The sequence below is a fragment of the Thamnophis sirtalis genome, unplaced genomic scaffold, assembly GCF_051295495.1.
Source record: "Thamnophis sirtalis isolate CommonGarterSnake01/CBP01778 unplaced genomic scaffold, rThaSir2_p1.2 scaffold_9, whole genome shotgun sequence".
NCBI classification, from domain to species: domain Eukaryota; kingdom Metazoa; phylum Chordata; class Lepidosauria; order Squamata; family Natricidae; genus Thamnophis; species Thamnophis sirtalis.
This window is the reverse complement of record NW_028261389.1, coordinates 74,366,779-74,387,687: the sequence shown is the minus strand read 5'-3', so window position 1 is coordinate 74,387,687 and position 20,909 is coordinate 74,366,779. Positions and strand designations below refer to the sequence as shown.

Below are 20,909 nucleotides of genomic sequence, written 5' to 3'. Positions count from 1 at the left end.
TCCCTCCACCCCCACCCCCCCTCCTCCTTCCCCCCCCCCCGACTTCCCAGAACCCGTACACGGTATGGATTTTTAACTAACACAGTCTAAAATCTATTGAGAAAAAAGAAATAAAGAAATTAATGACTATTAAATTAATGACATATTACTTAAAATATGTTATAAAGGTGTAATGTTATTGGAGGATTTTTTGAAATAGCTAATGAATGCCATTATGCGGTTGTGTCTTTAAGTATGAATGATTTGAGGTAAAAGCATGTTCAAATAATTGTAGTCAAATGAGAATTGTGGTACATTGATAGGAAGATATACAAAGATTTTTGATTTAAAGTGTCTAATCTAATATGAACTATAAGTAATGACTGTGGAAGAAATGCACGAAGGTTATCTGTAACCAATCGACACGCTTTCTACAAGATGTAATGAAGGGTGATTCTTGTTTTGTGTTTTTGTCCAATTAAAATAAATAAAAAATAAAAAAAGAATACAGTATTGCAGGCTAACTTCACCCACTGCCAACAGTTTGATCTTGACCTGAGCCTGAGCCTGGCTCAAGGTTGACTCAGCCTTCCATCCTTCTGAGGTCAGTAAAACGAGGACCCAGATTGTTGGGGGGGAGGGCAGGAGACTGACTCTGTAAACCGCTTAGAGAGGATGTGAAGCACTGTGAAGTGGTATATAACTCTAAGTAGAATAGAATAACAGAGTTGGAAGGGACCTCGGAGGTCTTCTAGTCCAACTCCCTGCTTAGGCAGGAAACCCAACACCACTTCAGACAAATGGTTATCCAAGCTCTTCTTTAAAACTTCCACTGTTGGAGCATTCACAACTTCTGGAGGCAAGTCGTTCCACTGATTAATTAATTGTTCCAACTGTCAGGAAACTCCTCTTCAGTTCTAAGTTGCTTCTCTCTTTGATTAGTTTCCACCCATTGTTTCTTGTCCTGCCCTCAGGTGCTTTGGAGAATAGCTTGACTCCCTCTTCTTTGTGGCAGCCCCTCAAATATTAGAAGACTGCTATCATGTCTCCCCTAATCCTTCTTTTCATCAAACTAGACCTACCCAGTTCCTGCAACCCTTCTTCATATGTTTTAGTCTCCAATCCCTTAATCATCTTGGTTGCTCTTCTCTGCACTCTTTCTAGAGTCTCCGCATCTGTGCTATTGTTATCCTGCTTTCCTTTTCAGATAACCAGGCAAAGTTTTCTTTTGAAAAAAAGTTTTTTATTTTTCTTATACATACATCCATTTCATAAATATACATTTCTCATATATATTATTCGTGTTATACATTATCCTTTAACATTTATAATTCCATTCCTCCCCCAAAGATATAATAATATATTCGAGATTGCTTTCCATCTTATATTACAACCCTACTTCTTCCCTCTCTCTTTCTCCTACCCTCCCTTCTTCTCTTTCTTCTTTTCTCCTCTCTTTTCTTCTTCCCCTTCCTCTCCCCTGCTCCTTCCCCTCTTTCTTCCCTTCCTACCCTCTCTCCTACTCTTGCTACCTCTCCCATCCTTCCTCTCCTTTTTACCCTTTCTTCTTTCCCTCTCTTCTCCTCTCCTCTCCCCTCTCCTTTCCCTCCTTCCGTTGTGGCGTTTCCATATTTTATTCGGGAGCGCGTTTGAGCAAACCCGAGGAAACCAGGCAAAGTTTGATCAGTGGCCCCCTAAAAAAAAAGCTGATTCGGGAAAGTGCTCCGTCTCTCTGAGAACTCCCCCTCCTTCTTCCTGAGAACGGAGGGCGCTCCTAAAATATTGCTCTGCCCAAAAAATAGAAAGAAAGAAAAATGCCAAGGGTGTCTCTTCCTTTCTCCCGCCCCCTTCCACCCGCCCCCCTCCCCTCCAGCCGTCCTGCATAAAGCCAGGACCGAAGGACCAGGGCGCCCAGTATCAGCGAGTGGTCAGCAGAGGAGAAGGACCAGAATCGCCTTTGGGCTCCTACGTCTTCCATACCCAAGCGAGCATCATGCGCCCCGTCCAGGCTTCAGCGCTTCTCCGCGCCCTGAGGCTCCTGCTGCCGCTGGTTGCCTGCGGCTGGGGACCCTCGCTCGCCTCCCCAATCTGGAGCCACGCCGACGAGCTGGTGCACCTCTACACCTTCAACGCCAGGAGGAGCGTCCACCTGCAGATCCACCCCGATGGACGCGTGGACGGCAGCCAGTCCCAGACCGTGCATAGTAAGTCCCCGGAGGAGCTGCAAGGCTGGCTGATGCGGGAGGATGGAGGGATGGATGGGTCCAGGGTCAGCCCCGGAGGCTCCAGAGTGCTAGGAACTCAATAACAGAGTTGGATGGGAACTTAGAGGTCTTCTAGTCCACCCCTTCTGCTCAAATGACAATGGGAACAATCAATAGGGCATAGTAAGTCCCCGGAGGAGCTGCAAGGCTGGCTGGTGCGGGAGGATGGAGGGATGGATGGGAGGAGGGGGATGTCCAGGGTCACCCCCGGAGGCTCCAGAGTGCTAGGAACTCAATAACAGAGTTGGAAGGGGCCTTAGAGGTCTTCTAGTCCACCCCTCCTGCTCAAATGGCAATGGGAATAATCAATAGGACATAGTAAGTCCCCGGAGGAGCTGCAAGGCTGGTTGGTGCGGGAGGATGGAGGGATGGATGGGGGGGAATGTCCAGGATCACCCCCAAAGGCTCCAGAGTGCTAGGAATTCAACAACAGAGTTGGATGGGACCTTAGAGGTCTTCTAGTCCACCCCTCCTGCTCAAATGGCAATGGGAACAATCAATAGGGCATAGTAAGTCCCCGGAGGAGCTGCAAGGCTGGCTGATACGGGAGGATGGAGGGATGGATGGGGGGGGAATGTCCAGGATCCACCCCCAAAGGCTCCAGAGTGCTAGGAACTCAATAACAGAGTTGGAAGGGGCCTTAGAGGTCTTCTAGTCCACCCCTCCTGCTCAAATGATAATGGAACAATCAATAGGGCATAGTAAGTCCCTGGAGGAGCTGCAAGGCTGGTTGGTGCGGGAGGATGGAGGGATGGATGGGGGGGAATGTCCAGGATCACCCCCCAAAGGCTCCAGAGTGCTAGGAACTCAATAACAGAGTTGGAAGGGGCCTTAGAGGTCTTCTAGTCCACCCCTTCTGCTCAAATGGCAATGGGAATAATCAATAGGACATAGTAAGTCCCCGGAGGAGCTGCAAGGCTGGTTGGTGCGGGAGGATGGAGGGATGGATGGGGGGGGAATGTCCAGGATCACCCCCGGAGGCTCCAGAGTGCTAGGAACTCAACAACAGAGTTGGAAGGGGCCTTGGAGGTCTTCTAGTCCACCCCTTCTGCTCAAATGGCAATGGGAACAATCAATAGGGCATAGTAAGTCCCCGGAGGAGCTGCAAGGCTGGTTGGTGCGGGAGGATGGAGGGATAGATGGGGGGGGGAATGTCCAGGATCACCCCCAAAGGCTCCAGAGTGCTAGGAACTCAATAACAGAGTTGGATGGGACCTTGGAGGTCTTCTAGTCCACCCCTCCTGCTCAGGCAGTAATCAAGTGACAGTGGGAACAATCAACCCAATGGAACAGAAGTTCACAAGTTGTAGGAGCTTCATCAGTGGAAGATTTCAAGAAGAGACTGGACTGCCATCTGTCAGAAATGGTGCAGGGTCTCCTGCTTGGGTGGGTGATGCGGTTGGACTGGATGACCTACAAGGTCCCTTCCACCTCTGTTATTCTATGTTCTTTATCCCAGTTGAGACAAATGGCTGATCAGTCTCTTCTTTAAAACTTCCAGGGATACCAACCAGCCCCAAAGGCTGTGAATCTCACCAAAGATTAACCACATAATGATGATGATGATGATGATGATGATGATGATGATGATGATGATGATGATGATGATGATGATAATTTCATTCATTTTCATTTCATTTCCCTTTATTTGTATGCTGCCCTTTTCCCTGGGGGGACTCAGGGCGGCTCACAGTTCAAAAAGGGGTGGGGGGAAGGACAAACAATTTCCAACTTAAAAGCAATACAACATATTAAAAAGAAAACACAACAGTCACACAATTCGAGTGGGGTTAGAATCTTAACCCCAGGCCAGCCGGGACAGCCAGATCTTTAAGGCGGCGCGGAAGGCCTGGAGGGTGGTGAGGGTCCGAATCTCCACGGGGAGTTCGTTCCAGAGGGTCGGAGCAGCCACCGAGAAGGCTCTCCTCCGAGTAGTTGCCAGTCTACACTGGCTGGATGATGGAATTCGGAGGAGGCCTAATCTATGCGATCGTATCGGTCTGGTGGAGGTAATTGGCAGTAGGCAGTCTCTCAAGTACCTGGGATAATAATAATACAATATTATTATACAATAATAATGATAATAATACACAAAGTACCGGGACTTGCAAATTGAAGTTGAGCGACTGTGGGAAAAGAAATCGTGTGTTGTCCTGATTGTAATTGGAGCCCTTGGAGCAATACCCAAAGGGCTACCTCGCTATTTGGAAATTTTAAATTTATCGGACTTGAACATTCTGATTCTACAAAAAACCACCCTCCGTGGAGCAGTTTATATCCTACGACGTTACCTTAACAGTTCCTAGGTCCTTGGTTGGGACTCGAGCTTTTGAGCTACCAACCAGCTCCAAAGGCTGTGAATCTCACCAAAGATTAACCACGCAATAATAATAATAATAAATATTTTGGAGAAAAACTTCATCCTAAGAAACCTCTAATTTAGATTGTATTTATTTCCATTGTAGATGAGATGGATTGAAGATGCTTTCATTGAAAGTGTAGCTAGGACCCTCCATAGCTTCTCTCTTGCCAAAGCTACCTTGGGCTTTTCTCCTTGGACTTCCAAAGTGGGACCTTCTTGGTTCTGGAGGTCTAGGGGAGACTCCCCTTTCTTCATGGAGATTTACCTTATTCCCCATGGCTTTCGTGGGGATATGGGTTCTCTCTCCATTCTCTTGTTTTAGGGTCTTCCTGTGTTGTGCTACAGTTTGTCTAGCTTTGCAACTTTTTTATTTTATCTTATCTGGACACTTGCCCGAGCGGCTGCCCACCTAGAGGTTCAAAAGTACGCACATGCGAGTAGGTAAACAGGTACCACTTTGGTGGGAAGGGATCTTTATCTGGATCCATTTGTATATCAGATTTTTTTAAAAAAAACAAATGACATACACCAGTGGTGGGTTTCAAAAATTGTTCGAACCTACTCTGTGGGTGTGGCCTCCTTTGTGGGAGTGGCTTGCTGCCCATGTGACCGGATGGGAGTGGCTTGCTACCCATGTGACCGGATATGAAGTAGCCGATGACATTTGTCAGAACCACCTTAAATTACCTCACACACAGCACTGGCATGCATAAGAATATGAGGTAAACTTGTTTTTTAAAAGGCATCTTTGGTTTGCGTTAAAACAACTTCAACACACGCAATGTTCTGATTGCACCACAAACGCAGTAGTCATCCTTACCTTTCACAGAGGCACTGAGTTTTATAAATATGAGCATGATAGGGTAGAATAATCATATCCAAGGACCAGTGGTGGGTTTCAAAATTTTTTGGAACCTCTTCTGTAGGTGTGGCCTGCTTTCCGGGTCCACTTGTGGAACCTCTTCTAACCGGTTCGGTAGATTTGACGAACCGGTTCTACCGAATAGGTGCGAACTGGTAGGAACCCACCTCTGACATAAACAATAATATTTCTTCCGCAATCCAACGTAAACAGAAAGTGCTACATCTCTTTCTTACAAGTAGGAACATTGTTTGCCCTTTTGACCGAGGGTGGCCGGGTAGTGGAAATGTTCGCCTCCAATTTGGAACATTGAGAGTTCGATCCTAGATAGGGGCAGATATTTCTCTCCTCGGTGGTTAAAAAAATGATATCTGTTGTGAACTCCAGGGTGGCGTCAGGAAGGACATCTGGCCAGCAAATGCTCAACTCCATCCAAACACTCCAATTCTTCCCAGAATTTAGGGATTACAGGGTCATTTTCCCTTTTGATCGAGACTGTAGCCAAATGTTTTGCCACCAGAATTTGGGAAGACCGGGAAGGCATCAGATCAGAGGTGGTATTCAGCCAATTCTGACCAGTTCTGGAGAACTGGTAGTGGAACTTTTGAGTACTTTGGAGAACCGGCAAATACCACCTCTGGCTGGCCGCGCCCCCATCTATTCGCTGCCTCCCGAGTCCCAGCTGATCGGAGTCCTAGTTGATCAGTTGGGTTTTCTTCTGTTGCTCTGCACAAGAGAACGGAGCCGGAAAGCAGGTTAGTGGGGTAGGGTGGAAATGTGGGTTTTGCAGTATCCTTCCACTGCTCCACCTACCAAGCCAAGCCACGCCCACAAAGCGGTAGTAAAAAAAAAATTGAATCCCACCACTGCATCAGGTAATAGTATTCTGATATTTGAAGTTGCTATTTCTGGTTTAATAGACGTTGAAGAGATCTCCTAATATTTAACCCGTTTCACTTCCAGGTGCTTTGACAATCAAAACAGAAGATGCCGGATATGTAGTGATCATTGGTGCGAAAACCGGACTCAGCCTTTGTATGGAGAATAACGGAAATCTCTTTGGATCGGTGAGTCCTAATTTTCCTTTCGGCTTATTCGACTCCTTCCCTAGTGCAGCAAAGGCATTAAGTCCTCATTTTACGACCTCAACAGAGCCCAAGGTTTCTGTTGTTAAGTGAGTTGTAACTTGGAGTGGTCACTAAAAAAAGGTCATTAGGACCTTTTGTGCCACAGTTGTTAAGTGAATCGCTGCCGTTGTTAAGTTAGGAACGCCGTTGTTAAATGGAATGTGGCTTCTCCCATTGCTTGTCAGGTGGTCACAAAAGAGAATCATGTGACACACACACATACACACACACACACACATGGGACACTGCAACCGTCATAAATATGAGTCAGTTGCCAAGCACCTGAATTTGGATCACGTGACTATGGGGATAGCAGAACGGTCGTAAGTGTGAAAAATGGTCAAATGAGCCACTTTTTTCAGTGCCATGGTCACTAACTGAACTGCTGTAAGTTGAGGGGACTATCTGTAGATAGAATAAATCATCCTCATCTTTTAACAACCCCATAATCCCTTGCGGGGTGGAGTCGGGGCAGCGGAATGGAACCAGCAGAGTGTTTACTGGCCAGATGCCCTTCCTGTTGCCAGAGCGGAGTTTTGTTCAGCAGCTGTATTCTCATTCTGCCCAGAGAAAGAGAGAAATATCTGCCTCTACCTAGGATCGAACACACAGTCTCCCGATTGGGAGGCGAGAGTGCCACCTCTAGGCCAGTACACCACTCTGTAGAAAGAAGAAATGGCAGGAAAATAATAAATAAATAATAAAATAATCTAAATGAGCCGTGGATGTTTTTTTTTAACCGTAAGGGACGGCTTGACCTTTCACCTCCCTCTTTTTTTTATTAAAGTTTTTATTTTTTCCATTTTTATAACTTATAATTACATGTATACTATTACATAACCAACATCATATTGTATTATCAAGTGTTTACATCAATTCATCTTACCAACAACTCCCAAAAACCAATTATTGGCTCTTCTGCTCTCCATACACCATATTTGTACTCTATCCATTGCTTTCTTATCCCTCTCTCCTCCCCCTCCCTACCTCCTTTCTTCCCTTTGTCATCCTTCTCTTCTCTACTTCCCCTTCCTCTCTCCTTCTCCCTCTCTCCTCCCCTTCCCTACCTCCTTTCTTCCCTCTGTCATCCTTCTCTACTTCCCCTTCCTCTCTCCTTCTCCCTCTCCCCTTCCCCTCCCTACCTCCTTTCTTCCCTCTGTCGTCCTTCTCTTCTCCACCTCCCCTCCCTCTCTCCTTCTCCCTCTCTTTTCCCCCTCCCTACCTCATTTCTTCCCTCTGTCGTCCTTCTCTTCTCCACCTCCCCTCCCTCTCTCCTTCTCCCTCTCTCCTCCCCCTGCCTACCTCCTTTCTTCCTTCTGTTGTCCTTCCCCTTCCTCTCTCCTTCTCCCTCTCTCCTCCCCTTCCCTACCTCTTCCCTCTGTCATCCTTCTCTACTTCCCCTTCCTCTCTCCTTCTCCTCTCTCCCCTTCCCCTCCCTACCTCCTTTCTTCCCTCTGTTGTCCATCTCTTCTCTACTTCCCCCTCTTCTCTCCTTTTCCTCTCTCCCCTTTCCACTCCTCCTTTCTCTCCTCCTCTTCCCCTCTGCCCTCTCTCCTATCCCTCTCTTCTTCCCTTACCTCTCCCCTCTACTTCCCACTCTTCATCTCATTTATTTGGTGTATTTCAGCTTCCGAGTAAGCTCCCTTTTATGTTGATGGCATTTATAATTCCTTATTTAATTTTTCTCCTCCTTTTCACCTCTCTCTTGACATTTTGCGTTTGTTTCCTTTAGAATTCCTTCGGCAACGAGGACTGCGTTTTTAAACACACGATGCTGGAAAATGGCTACGATGTTTACCAATCTCCCAAGTACCATTACCTGGTCAGCTTAGGGAGGGCAAAGAAAGCATTGTTCCCTGGTATGAATCCCCCGGATTTCTCTCAGTTTCTAACCAGAAGGAATGAAATCCCCTTCAGCATGTTTGACCCGCCAAGGCCTCAGCCGGAAGATACCCGGGACGACGATGCCGAGCTGTGTGGGGGCATCTTGGCAGGAAAGATACCGGAAGAAAGCCCAGATGAGGTGGGCCTTCACCCCTGCTTGACCAGCTCAAATTCTGAAGAACGGGACCCAAACGGCGCCACGCTGAGCCGAAGATTTCCTAGCCCCCGAACGGATTCCTGAAACCGAGAGACGAGAACTGGAACCGTCAAAGAAAACTAAATTCCATTTTTTCCCCAGATGAATTGTTCAGAATAAGAGGGTCACGGCTGTGTACAGGTAGTTCTCAGTTTACAACAGTTCATTTAGTGACCGTTTCGAGTTACAACGGTACTTTTAAAAAATCGGGACATTTTTTCACATGTACGATGGTTGGAGCATCCTCAGGCTCACCTGATCAAAATTCAGATGCTTGGCCACTGACTCGTCTTTATGACGGTTGCAGTGTCCCCGGGTCATGTGACCCCTTCTGACAAGCAAAGTCAAGGGGAAAACCCGATTCACTTAACAACGGTCTTACTAATTTAACAATTGCAGTGATTTGCTTAACAACTCTGGCATGAAAGGGCTTAAAATGGGGCAAATCTCGCTTAACCAATGTTTCGCTTAGCAACATAAATTTGGGGCTCAATTGTAGTCGTATCTCAAGGACTGTCTTTATGCATCTTCCCGATTCTAGCCCTGGTCCTTACCAACCTGAATGAGGTCTTGGAGGTCTTCTAGTCCAACCCCCTGTCTAGGCAGGAAACCCTACACCACTTTAGACAAATGATTATCCAACATCTTCTTAAAAACTTTCAGTGTTGGAGCATTCACAACTTTTGGAGGCAGGTTGTTGCACTAATTAATTTATTAAATTTCTCCTTAGTTCTAAGTTGCTTCTCTCCTTGATTAGTTTCCACCCATTGCTTCTTGTTCTACCCTCAGTTGCTTTGGAGAATAGTTTGACTCCCTCTTCTTTGTGGCAACCCCTGAGATATTGGAAGACTGCTATCATGTCTCCCCTAGTCCTTCTTTTCATTAAACCAGACATACCCTGTTCCTGCAACCGTTCTTCAAATGTTTTAGTCTCCAGTCCCCTAATCCTCTTTGTTGCTCTTCTCTGCACTCTTTCTAGAGTCTCCACATCTTTTTTACATCGTGGTAACCAAAACTGGATGCAGCATTCTAAGTGTGGCCTTACCAAGGCATTATAAAGTGGTATTAACGCTTCACGTGATCTTTCATTGTTCTCCATGACGAAGATGTACGATAATGCATTTCTTTCACAAGCAGCCCTCTTGGTCCAGAGGTGATTTTTTTCAAGATTCAACTGGACTTCCTGGTTTTTTTTCTTGGAAGACATTTCACCTCATCCAAGAAGCTTCTTCAGCTCTCAAGTGGCTGGGAGGAGACCTACAACTGATAGCTATTCTGGGGGTACTGCAAAACACAGTCCTTTGGCCAAAGAGCTTCTTGGATGAGAAGTGAAATGTCTTTAAAGAAAAAGCTTGAAGCAACTTTGGGACAACCGTGACCTGGATGGCTAAGAATCCCTATAGACCAGTGGTCACCAACCTTGGCAACTTTAAGACCTGTGGACTTCAACTCCCAGAGTTCCTCAGCCAGCTTTGCTGAGGAACTCTGGGAGTTGAAGTCCACAAGTCTTAAAGTTGCCAAGGTTGGAGACCACTGCTATAGACAAGCAGCCATCTTCCAAAACATCGCATGATAGGACCTATGATCTTGCAATGTCCCCAAAATGAGTAGAAGTTGTCAAATTCAGCTTAGGATGATCTTATTGGTTCCCAGCAAGCTGTTGGCCAAAGGTAGGCTTTGTGTTGGAAATGCCCAATTTTGGCATGGGTTATCTCCAACCAGATGGAGGGGAACAGACCCATGAGGCTCCCTTCCTGGAGAAGGGAGTTGAGATGCTCCATAAAGCAAACTTTGTGGGCTGTTAAAAGCATTAGTGGGAAGCCATCCCTCCAGGCTGGGGTTCAAATCCAAGCCAATGGAGGAAGCCAGATTTACCTAACAACTCTACAGTGAATTGCTATGGCAAAAAAGGTGGTAAAATCTCTTAACGACTGCTTCCCTTAGCGATGGAAGTTATGGTTCCAATCTCAGCTAGTGATTCCCAAAGGGAACCTCTTCTCAGGATGGGACAGAGTGATGGGCGTACTTCATCCGAGGGTGTCTTGACTTATGACAAAAGGCTAAGCTATGGTTAGTGGAATCGCGCGATGATATCGCCATTTCAGGCAGCAAATGAAATATTAATTGCTCAAATCTCATGGGCCAAGCAAGTATTATTATTATTATTTTTTTTTAAAAAAACAACTTTGAGGGGAAGAAAATGATGGTAACACCTCTGCTCCAAAATTCATTGACATTAGAGGATTCCGTGCTGAACCTGGGACATGGAACACTGTCATGATTTTATCGAAGGTCCCGATTTGGATGTATATACCCTCAAAAAAATGGGGGTGCTTTTTATGGGAGTTGTTGACCAGAACATCCTGGAAAAGTATCAAGCAATGAGAATGCAATATATGTATGTTTCTATTTATTTATTTATTTGAATTATTTACCTATCGGATATGTATTTATGAGTATTTATGACGTTTGTTATTCTGCCCCCCCCTCCAATTCTGTCTCTCGATCAAGACAAAATAAATGTTTCATCTTTTTCAAAAGAAAACGTGTCTTTATTCAATATTCTTGGCGTAAGTCAGTGCAGTGACAAGCAGGATCGTTCTCCTGCCTTGAGGGATGATTCCCTGCTATGTCACAAATTCCAAAATCCACCCAAGATCTTGTCCACCCTTGTGAAGGCGCTGTGCACCTCAACATTCATCACAATGGGATTTTTTCAGACTTGTCAACTATGCATCCAGAACCAAAACCAAAACGAGAAGATCCCTCTGGTTCATAGGGCATCTTCTTAACTGGAAAGAGGAAATGTCCACGTAGCCAGAGCGTGAAGTTCAGGCGCGATGATTCTGAAAAACATTATCTTGTAAATACGAACACTTTGTCTGATGTCCCAGTGGGATCATTGCGGCCTGTAAGTTTTATCACAAGGAACTGTGTGAATAGAAATAAGGAAGAGGACAGGGGTCTCCCCTGTGCTGTCGAACCAAAGGAGCCTTCATCTGTTGGCTTCATGGCTGTGAACTCAACAGTGAAGTTGGTCTTCTTCCCCCAGGGAAGGAAGGAAGGAAGGAAGGAAGGAAGGAAGGAAGGAAGGAAGGAAGGAAGGAAGCCAGCCAGCCAGCCAGCCAGCCAACCAAGTCTTCTGTGCTATCAAAGAGAAGGGTTAGGGGTGACACGATAATTGTCTTCCAATATTTGAGGGGCTGTCACAGAGAAGAGGGGATTGACTTATCCAATAGGACACCCTTTAAAGTCCACTTTAAAGGGTAAAATGTGAACCAAAATTCTATTCGTTCAGAATCAGAAATAAACCCAAGGTCTCCATACATGAAATTAGAGTCAACAGCGCATGCAAAGGAAGGGTATTTAGAGGTATATTTATATTCTACCTAGGGAAAGCTAGATTTTGAATGTCAACGTTTGAGGCTCCTTCTGGCACATCTCAGGACCCTACCTCCAAGGTCGGTGATACCACATCTCAACCATAATAGCCGTAAAGTAATATCGGAATGATTGTAGGCAACCAAAAGACTCATGCCTTCGATCTCCGTATTACAGAGATACATGTTCTCTTCCCTCCATGAATGTCTGTAAAAGGTTCTCAGTCATCCAGATCACGGTGGGCCCAAAGGTGCTTTTTCAGGAGGCAGGCAAGACAAGGAAGTCCAGTTTCCTCCTGAAAAAGCACCTTTTGTACAACCTCCATGAATAATGGGCTAGGTCTCATGACAGAATTATCACGGAACAAATCTAATGCCCACAAGCATCAGGATGCATCAACGATTCGCATTAGAACAAATAGTTTTACTGGCCAAACACAAGGGGACCAAAATGTTCACAATCGTTTTAATGTTCAGTAGCAGAGCATTGGTAGAAGAAGCATCACTGGTTCCTTCATGATCTGATGGTTTTGGAAGTGGGTGTCTCTTCCTTCCTCACGCCTCCCTCTTCCACCCATCCGTCCCCCAGATGTCCTGCATAAAGCCAGGGCTGAAGGACCAAGGCACCCAGCATCGGTGAGTGGTCAGCAAAGGAGAAGAACCAGGATCACCTTTTGGCTCCTGCATCTTCCAAGCCAAGCGAGGACCATGCGCCCACTCCCGACTCCAGCGCTTCTCCGTGCCCTCAGGCTTCTGCTGCCTCTGGCCGCCTGCGTCTGGGGCCCCGCCATTGCCCCCCGCAACTCGCTGGGAGTCTCTCCGTACTGGAACAACGTAGATACACCGGTGCACCTCTTCACATTACAAAACGGTTTCTACCTGGAGATGCTTCCTGATGGAAAAGTGGGCCGCACAACATTTCAGACCCCGTACAGTAAGTTTCCAGCGGAGCCGTGGAGTTGGTTGATGCGGGAGGGATGGAAGAGAGAGGCATGTCCAGAATCACCAATGAAGGCTCCAGAGTGCTAGGAATTCAATAACAGAGTTGGAAGGGATCTTGGAGGTCTTCTAGTCCAACCGCCAGCTCAGGCAGAAAACCTTTTCAAATACATTAGAAGCTCAGCTATTCTGGAAGGTGTTGAAGGATCTTATAAGGAAACGTCTTTGAGATGATAAGCCAGCCCAAAAGGAAAACATCTGTTCCATTATCTTTGCATTTGCAAGATAGGCCACTCCTTTCACGAGCTCAAAATCCCCTTTTGTTCTGTCATAATAAAATGCTCTTTGCGGAGAAACATCCCCCTAAGAAACCTCTAATTTAATTTATTTATTTTCATAACTGATGAGATTGACTGAAGATGCTTTTATTGAAAGTATGGCTAGGACCCTCCATGACTTCTCTCTTGCCAAAGTGACCACGGCCTTCTTCTTTGGACTTCCAAAGTGGGACCTTCTTGGTTATGGAGGTCTAGGGGAGACGCCCCTCACTCAATTTGCCTTGTGCCCCATGGTTTTGCAGGAACCACGTCTTTCTTCATTCTCTTGTTTTGGGTCTTCCTGTGTTGTGCTACAGTTTGTCTAGCTTTGCAATTTTATTATTGCATCTTATCTGGACGCTTGCCCGAGCTCCTGCTCACCAAGAGGTTTGAAAGTATGTGCACGAGAGTAGAAAAATAGGTACCACTTCTATGGGAAGGTAGAAGTGCTCCATATGCTGTGTTGCCTGGTCATACAAGCCACCTGACCATAGACATTTCTTCAGACAATCGGCTAAGAAACAATCAAATAAGAAATAGATGTGAGCACTGTCCACTTGAGTAGGAAATGACTGGACAGGGGAAATCTTTATCGACCTTCATCTGGACCTAATTGTATATCAGATTCAGTGGTGGGATTCAAATAATTTAACAACAGGTTCTCTGTCCTAATGACCAGCTGGGCAGGCGTGGCTTGGTGGTCATGTGACTGTGGGCATGGCCAACTCAACGTCACTCAGGTCGATGGGCGCTTCGTCTTAGCTGTTACAATGTAATCAGAGTTAACCGGAGAGGCAGTTTCTGTAAGCAGGTCAATAAAGATGAGGCTAGAAACAACACCAGAATGTTTCCTTCCTGCCTTCCTTAAAGGATTAGCCCTGTAAAGTGGGGAAAAACAAGAGGAGATTTCTTTCAACAACTGGTTCTCCGAATTGCCTGGAAAGTTACCAATCGGTTCTCCCGAATAGGTGCGAACTGGCTGAATCCCACAACTGATCAGATTTTAAAAATAAATAAATTACCTATACAAAAATATTTCTTTTGTATTCCAACTTAAATAGAAAGTGCTACATCTCTTTCTTGCAAGTAGGAACATTGTTTTCCCTTTTGACTGATGGTGGCTGAGTAGTGAAAATGCTCGTCTCTAACTCAGAAAGTTGAGAGTTCAATCCCAGAGAGTGGCAGATATTTCCCTCCTAGGTGGCAAAAAAAAAAATGATATCTGTTGTGAGCTCCAGGGTGGCGTCAGGAATAGCCTCCTGCCAGTAAATGCTCAACTCCATCCAGTTGCTCCAATTCTTCCCTGAATTTAGGGATTATAGCAGGGGTGGGTTTCAACCGGTTCGCGGCGGTCCCCGCGAACCGGTTGGTCAGCAAACCCGGAAGTAAGTAACTCCTGGGAACGGCAAAGGGCCCATCTGCCCGCCCGCGCTCCTTACCGGTATTTGAAGGCTTCTGCGCTTCCACGCAGGCGCATGGCACATACAGCACCTATGTGATTCTCCGCGAGCAGCTGGAGCATTGTGCAGGCACTAAGATGCATGCATGAACTGCGCGGGTGCACAAGGACGCCGCCAGCCCCATTCCAACCGAACTGGTTGGAACAGGATAAGGAACCTACCACTGGATTATAGGGTTGTTAAAAAGGGAGTTTTCCCTCTTGATCGAGACTGTGGGCAAATGCTTGGCCACCATTGGCCAGAATTTGGGAAGGCATCAGATCAGGGGTTGGTTCTACGGGTGTTGTTACTGGTTCACTTTGTGAACCGGATGTGTGTTACTCGCACATGGACAATTCACTGTAAATTGTTCTGCGCATGCATGGAGACCAAGAAAATACTAATAAAAACCATGCCGGCAATGGCAGCTGAGACCGGGGAAGCAGTTCAGGGGCGTGGCCAGCCTGGGTCTCTGATGTTTCTTTCACCCAGGCCAAATGACCATGATCGGTTCGCGCAAAGCACTGCAAACCAGTAAAATCCCACCTCTGCATCAGAAAATATTATTCCATTATGGGAGGCTGCTATTTCTGGCTTAAGATATGTATGAAGAGCTCTCCTAATATATCACCCGTTCACTTCCAGCTGCTTTGATAGTAAGACCTGTACAGCCACACTATATAATTTTCATTGGTGCGAAGAGCAAACTCAACCTTTGTATGCGCCCAAACGGAAACCTCTTTGGAATGGTGAGTCCTAACATTCATTTTGGATTATTTGATTCCTTTCCTAGTGAAGTCAAGTTATTAAGAACTGGTGCTATGAGAGTTGAAGTCGGTTTCTTGGTCTAGCACAGGGACGTCAAACTGAAGGCCCATGAGCCGGATATGGCCCAAAGGGTGCTTAGATCTGGCCTGCAGGGCTGCCCTGGAAACAGCGAAGGACAGTCCCACATTGCTTCTGCCAGAGAAAAAAGAGCTTGGTAGGTCCACACGCAGGTCCTTCTGAGCTCCATTTTCACTGGTAGAGGGCTGCAGTGAGGCCATTGCATTCAAAAATGGAGCTCAGAGGCTACATTGTTTAAGATTTACAGATAATGGGAAGCTGTGTTAACGTAGTGGGTTTATTGACCCTTCTCTGTTTCTTCTTTCTTTTTGGGTGTGTGTGTGCTTTTTTTTCTTCTTTATTTTTTATTATTCCCTTTTTTTTTTTTTTTGGCTTTTCTTTTCTTTTCTTTTTTTAATTTTAAAGTTAGCTGGCCTTATTATACTCAAATGCTTGTTAAAGAATTATGCCGGGTATGGGACCTGCGAAGCCGTAAGGGGGTTAGGGAGGGGGGATTATAGGGGGGAGGGGGGAGGGTGGAATTACAGTTTCAATTCTTAGAACAATAAGAATTCACTTGTATACTGCGGCTCGTTTTCCTTTTTTTTTCTTTTTCTCTTTTATTTTTTTAAAAAAAAACAAACTGATGGATACACCAAAGCGAGGAGAAGAGGGAAAGAGGAGGGAGAAGTAAAGAGGGAGTGAGAGGGAATGTAAGGAGGGTGAGATGGAGGGAGGGGGAGATGTCTGAGGGGGAAGGGAAGTAGAAGAGGGGAATGCTGGAGGGGTGAAATGAAAGTTGGAGGGGGAGAAGAGAGGGTGTATGGGGGATTGAAGTGTTATGTTGGGGTTTTTTTTTTCTTTTTTTTTTTCTCTTTGTTTTTTTTGTTACGCACAGTATATAAGTGATTGTATAAAATGAAAATGAAAATGAAATAAATAAAATGTATTAATAATAATAAAAAAAAAAAATGGAGCTCGGGAGCCCATTTTCTCTGGCAGAGCGCTTGGGCTGCTGCAGGCACCTGTGACATGAGTGATGTTGAGCTGCCCACACCCACACTGGCCATGCCTAAGGTGACCAGATTTTCAGATTGGTAAAGAGGGACACCTTTAACCGGGGGGTGATTAAATATTTTATACGGAGCAACAAAAATTTTCATACAACGCAAAAATAGTATTGTAATATTTTTTTTAAAATTTCAACATAACTACAATTTACAAACATAAATTGTAACTGTTGCCAAACATCAAAATTTTGATCACTTGACCATGAGGATGCTGCAATGGTCACTAAGTGTGAAAATGCTAGCTAAGTGTGAAAAATGGTCATCAGTCACTTTTTTTCAATGCCATTGTAACTTTGGTCACTATACCACCTTTCTGGCCACAGTTCTTAAGTGAATAACTGCAGCTGATAAGTTAGTAACATAAGTGAATCTGGTTTCCCCATTTGACTTTGTCAAAAGGCAATTAAAATGACCCCAGAACACTGAAACCATCATAAATACGAATCTGTTGCCAAACATCAAAATTTTGATCGCGTGACCATGAGGATGCTGCAAGAGGTTGCTAAGTGTGAAAATGGTCGCTAAGTGTGAAAAATGGTCTTCAGTCACTTTTTTCAATGCCATTGTAACTTTGGTCACTAAGCCCATTATACCACCTTTCTTGCCACAGTTCTTCAGTGAATAACTGCAGCTGGTATTTTGTATTTTGGATAGAATCTTTTTTTAAATAGCCTAAGACAATTTTAATAAAGAATCCACACATATTAAATTGAAGTAAAACATTTCAAACTATTCTTTCTATGCACAATATATTTCAAACTTTTGTGCATAGAATTTTTAAACATGGTTTCACTTCAATTTATTTTGGATAGAATCTTTTTTTAAATAGTCTAAGACAATTTAAAAAAAGAATCCACACAGAATTTTAAAAAATCCTATGCACAATAAATAAAATATTATTCTAAAATACATTAAAAAAATAAAAGAAAAAAACCCAGCTCACTTACCAGCAGGCTTGCACTACAAGTCAACCCAGAATGATATAGATGTTAATACAAAGAACTGAGCAAATTGAAATGGTGAAATTAGTCAGGGAAATATTTTTCAAAGAAACTTTGCCACCATTTTGGAGCAGACCTCCAACCTCCGTGACCCTCCCCTCCGGAAAATCCAGGAAGCAACACTCCCGACCTCTCTAGCCACGTGTTTCCTGGAGCTCTATGGTACTTGGTCATTTTTTTTATAAAATGAGGTAAAAGGGGCGCGGGGGGGTCCGTTTTGTTGCTTTAATGTTTTAATATCTTCAATGAAGGTACTGAGACAGAGAGAGAGAGGGATTAGACAGGGTGCCTTTTGTCTTGCGCCAGTTAGGATTTCTTAAGCAAATCCACTGGGCTTTCAACGTGAAGCCAGAAAATCGGGACTTTTTAAAAACGGCCCGGGAAACGCGATAAATTGTTATAAAGCGTGACCATCCCGCTGAAATCGGGACGTCTGGTCACCTTAGCCATGCCCACTCCACCACCCCAAGGTCAAACACAACACTAATGCGGCCCTCAATGAAATTGAGTTTGACACCCCTGGTCTAGCAGGATGCCGTTGCAGCCAAAAACGAAGCTCGGGAGCCCGTTGTCGTTGGCAGAGCGCTTGGCCCACTACCGGTGCCCCAGACTCTTTGAAGGCAATCTTGTGTTTGAGGCGTACCTACACAAACCAAAACAAGTCACTGACTCCCCAGGATTGTAAATATCTGTCAGCATCCCCCAAAATCTGGAGGCTGTTTAAATACTTGTTCAGGATATCAAACATGGCTGCTGCATCCTTTGCAAAACAAACTCCTTTGGGATTTAAGAATGGTGAAATCAAATATCCTAAACAAGGAGAAAGAACAAGTATCGGGGAAATATTCAACAGCCAAGTGCGCCGTAGGGATGTTTCACCATAAGGTATGGCAGATTTTTACCTCTGCCTTGACCTTTGGTTTGCCTTTTGGTTGTCTTGATTTTGTCTTTGTGTCTCCTTTAGGGTTCCTTCAACCAAGATGATTGTACTTTTAAGCAAATAAGGTTTGAACCCAGTGAGTCCATTTACGAGTCCTACAAGCACAAAATCCTTCTCAGCTTAGGAGGCGGTAAGGGACCATATGTTCCCAATGCGAAACTACCACGTTTTTCTCAGTTTATGCTGTGGCCGAATGAAGTCCCTGAAAGTGCGATCTACCCACCACAGCATCAGTAAGGACAATGGTGACACCCCGTGTGGAGGCATCTTGGCAGGAAAGATACTGGAAGCAACACTATCGGAGGAGGGAATCCACCCCTGCTTGATTGAGGGGGAAGTGAGAGACCCAAATGGCGCCATCTCTGAGCCAAAGATTTCCTAGCCCCCGAATGGATTCCTCAATTTGAAACAAGAACAGGACTTCTGTCCTGAAAAAAGAAAGCTTAATTCTGTTTTTTTCAGATGAATTGTTTAGAATAAGGGGGTCATAGCTGTGTACAGGTAGTCCTTGATTTACAACCATTTATTTAGTGACCTTTCAAAGTTACAACAGCGCTAAAAACGGCGGGGGGGGGCGCTAGGGACATTTTTCACCCTTACCAGCATCCCCAGGGTTGTGTAATCAAAATTGGCAACTGGCTTGTCCTTATGACGGTTGCAGTGTCCCTGGGTCACATGATCCCCTTTTGTGATTTTCTGACCAGCCAGGTCGACTTACCAACTTAGCAGCTGCAGTGATTCACTTAACAACTGTGGCAGGAAAGGGCTGAAAATGGGGCAAAACTCATTTAACTAATGTTTCACTTAGCAGCCTAAATTTTGGGCGCAACTGTAAGTCGCAAATACAATTGTAGCACTGGCCCATAGGAACCTGAATGACAAACCTAGAACATGAGTAATTTTATGTATTTTGCTCAATCTACATTTTAATCCGTAAGCTTCACCTACTGTACAGTATATTGAGTCATGTTATGCCACAGACAACTCACAGCTGACTGTCAGAGATAGTGAAGTTGCCAATATCTTATCGGTGGAACCTTTGACTTGATTTGAATCAAAGTCAAAGGAGAATGACCAGAACCTTTAAAGAAGCAAAATCTTTGGCTCAGCCTTAGCAGGAGGAGAAGAGCCGAGGTGGCGCAGTGGTTAAATGCAGCACTGCAGGCTACTTCAGCTGACTGCAGTTCTGCAGTTCGGCTGTTCAAATCTCACCGGCTCAGGGTTGACTCAGCCTTCCATCCTTCCGAGGTGGGTAAAATGAGGACCTGGATTGTTGTTGGGGGCAATATGCTGACTCTGTAAACCGCTTAGATAGGGCTGAAAGCCCTATGAAGCGGTATATAAGTCTAACTGCTATTGCTATTGCTAAGAAAGGGTGAACACCCTCTATTACAGGGGTAGACTCAAAGTCAAAGGAGAATGCCCAGAACCTTCAAATAAGCAAAATCTTTGGCTCAGCCTTAGCAGGAGGAGAAGAAAGGGTGAACACCCTCTATTACAGGGGTGGACAATTAATTTTCTCAAGGAGCAACATGAGAAAGTGAGACTGTTATGGAGGAGCAAGCCAAAACAGCATCTGACATCACCTAACGTCTCACAATCTTCCAAAATGAGTCGAAGGTGTCCGATTCTGGCTATGATGAATCTTATTAGATCTCAGCAAGATTCCCTCATGAGTAACCTTAGCAGGATTCAGGATGCTGAGCCATCCCATCAACCTGTTGGCCAAAGTTAGGTGTTCTGTAGGAAATGCCAAATCTTGGCATCTTGGCATGGCTTACCCACAACCAGATGGAGGGGAACGAGCACAGAAGGCTCCCTTTCTGGAGAACGGAGTTGAGATGCAATCCCGGAGTCCTTCAGGATTGGGCGGCATACAAATCTATTAAAATTACAAATTAATTACAAATTGCTTCATCAAGCAACTTTTTGGGATGTTAAAAGCATTAGTGGGCAGCCATCCCTCCAGGCTGGGGTTCAAATCCAAGCCAATGGAGGAAGCCAGATTTACCTAACAACCACACAAATAACTTTACGGTGATTTGCTATGACAAAAAATAGATGGTAAAATCCAGTGTGACTCACTTAATGACTGCTTCCCTTAGTGATGGAAGTTCTAATCCCAATCTCAGCTAGTGAATCCTAAAGGGAACCTGTTTTCAGGATGGGAAAGAGTGATGGGCGTGCTTCATCCGAGGGGGTCTTCCCAAAGGTTAAACTGTGGTTAGTGGCAGCGGTGGGTTGTGGCCGGCTTTACTGCCGGTTCCCAAAAACAAGATGGCAGCGGCGGCAACTGGCTAACCAGTTCCCCGGTCTCCACTATC

The 20,909-nt window shown here is 45.2% G+C and overlaps 1 protein-coding gene across 1 annotated transcript; it reads left to right on the top strand.

The window, feature by feature from the left end:
* Positions 1 to 1,972: 1,972 nt before the first annotated feature.
* LOC148044200 (fibroblast growth factor 23-like) lies at positions 1,973 to 8,719 on the top strand. The gene is made up of 3 exons (XM_087723062.1): positions 1,973 to 2,183; positions 6,431 to 6,534; positions 8,327 to 8,719. Exons 1-3 carry the CDS (start codon positions 1,973 to 1,975, stop codon positions 8,717 to 8,719), a joined length of 708 nt encoding a protein of 235 aa, XP_087579188.1.
* The last annotated feature ends 12,190 nt before the right edge of the window (positions 8,720 to 20,909 follow it).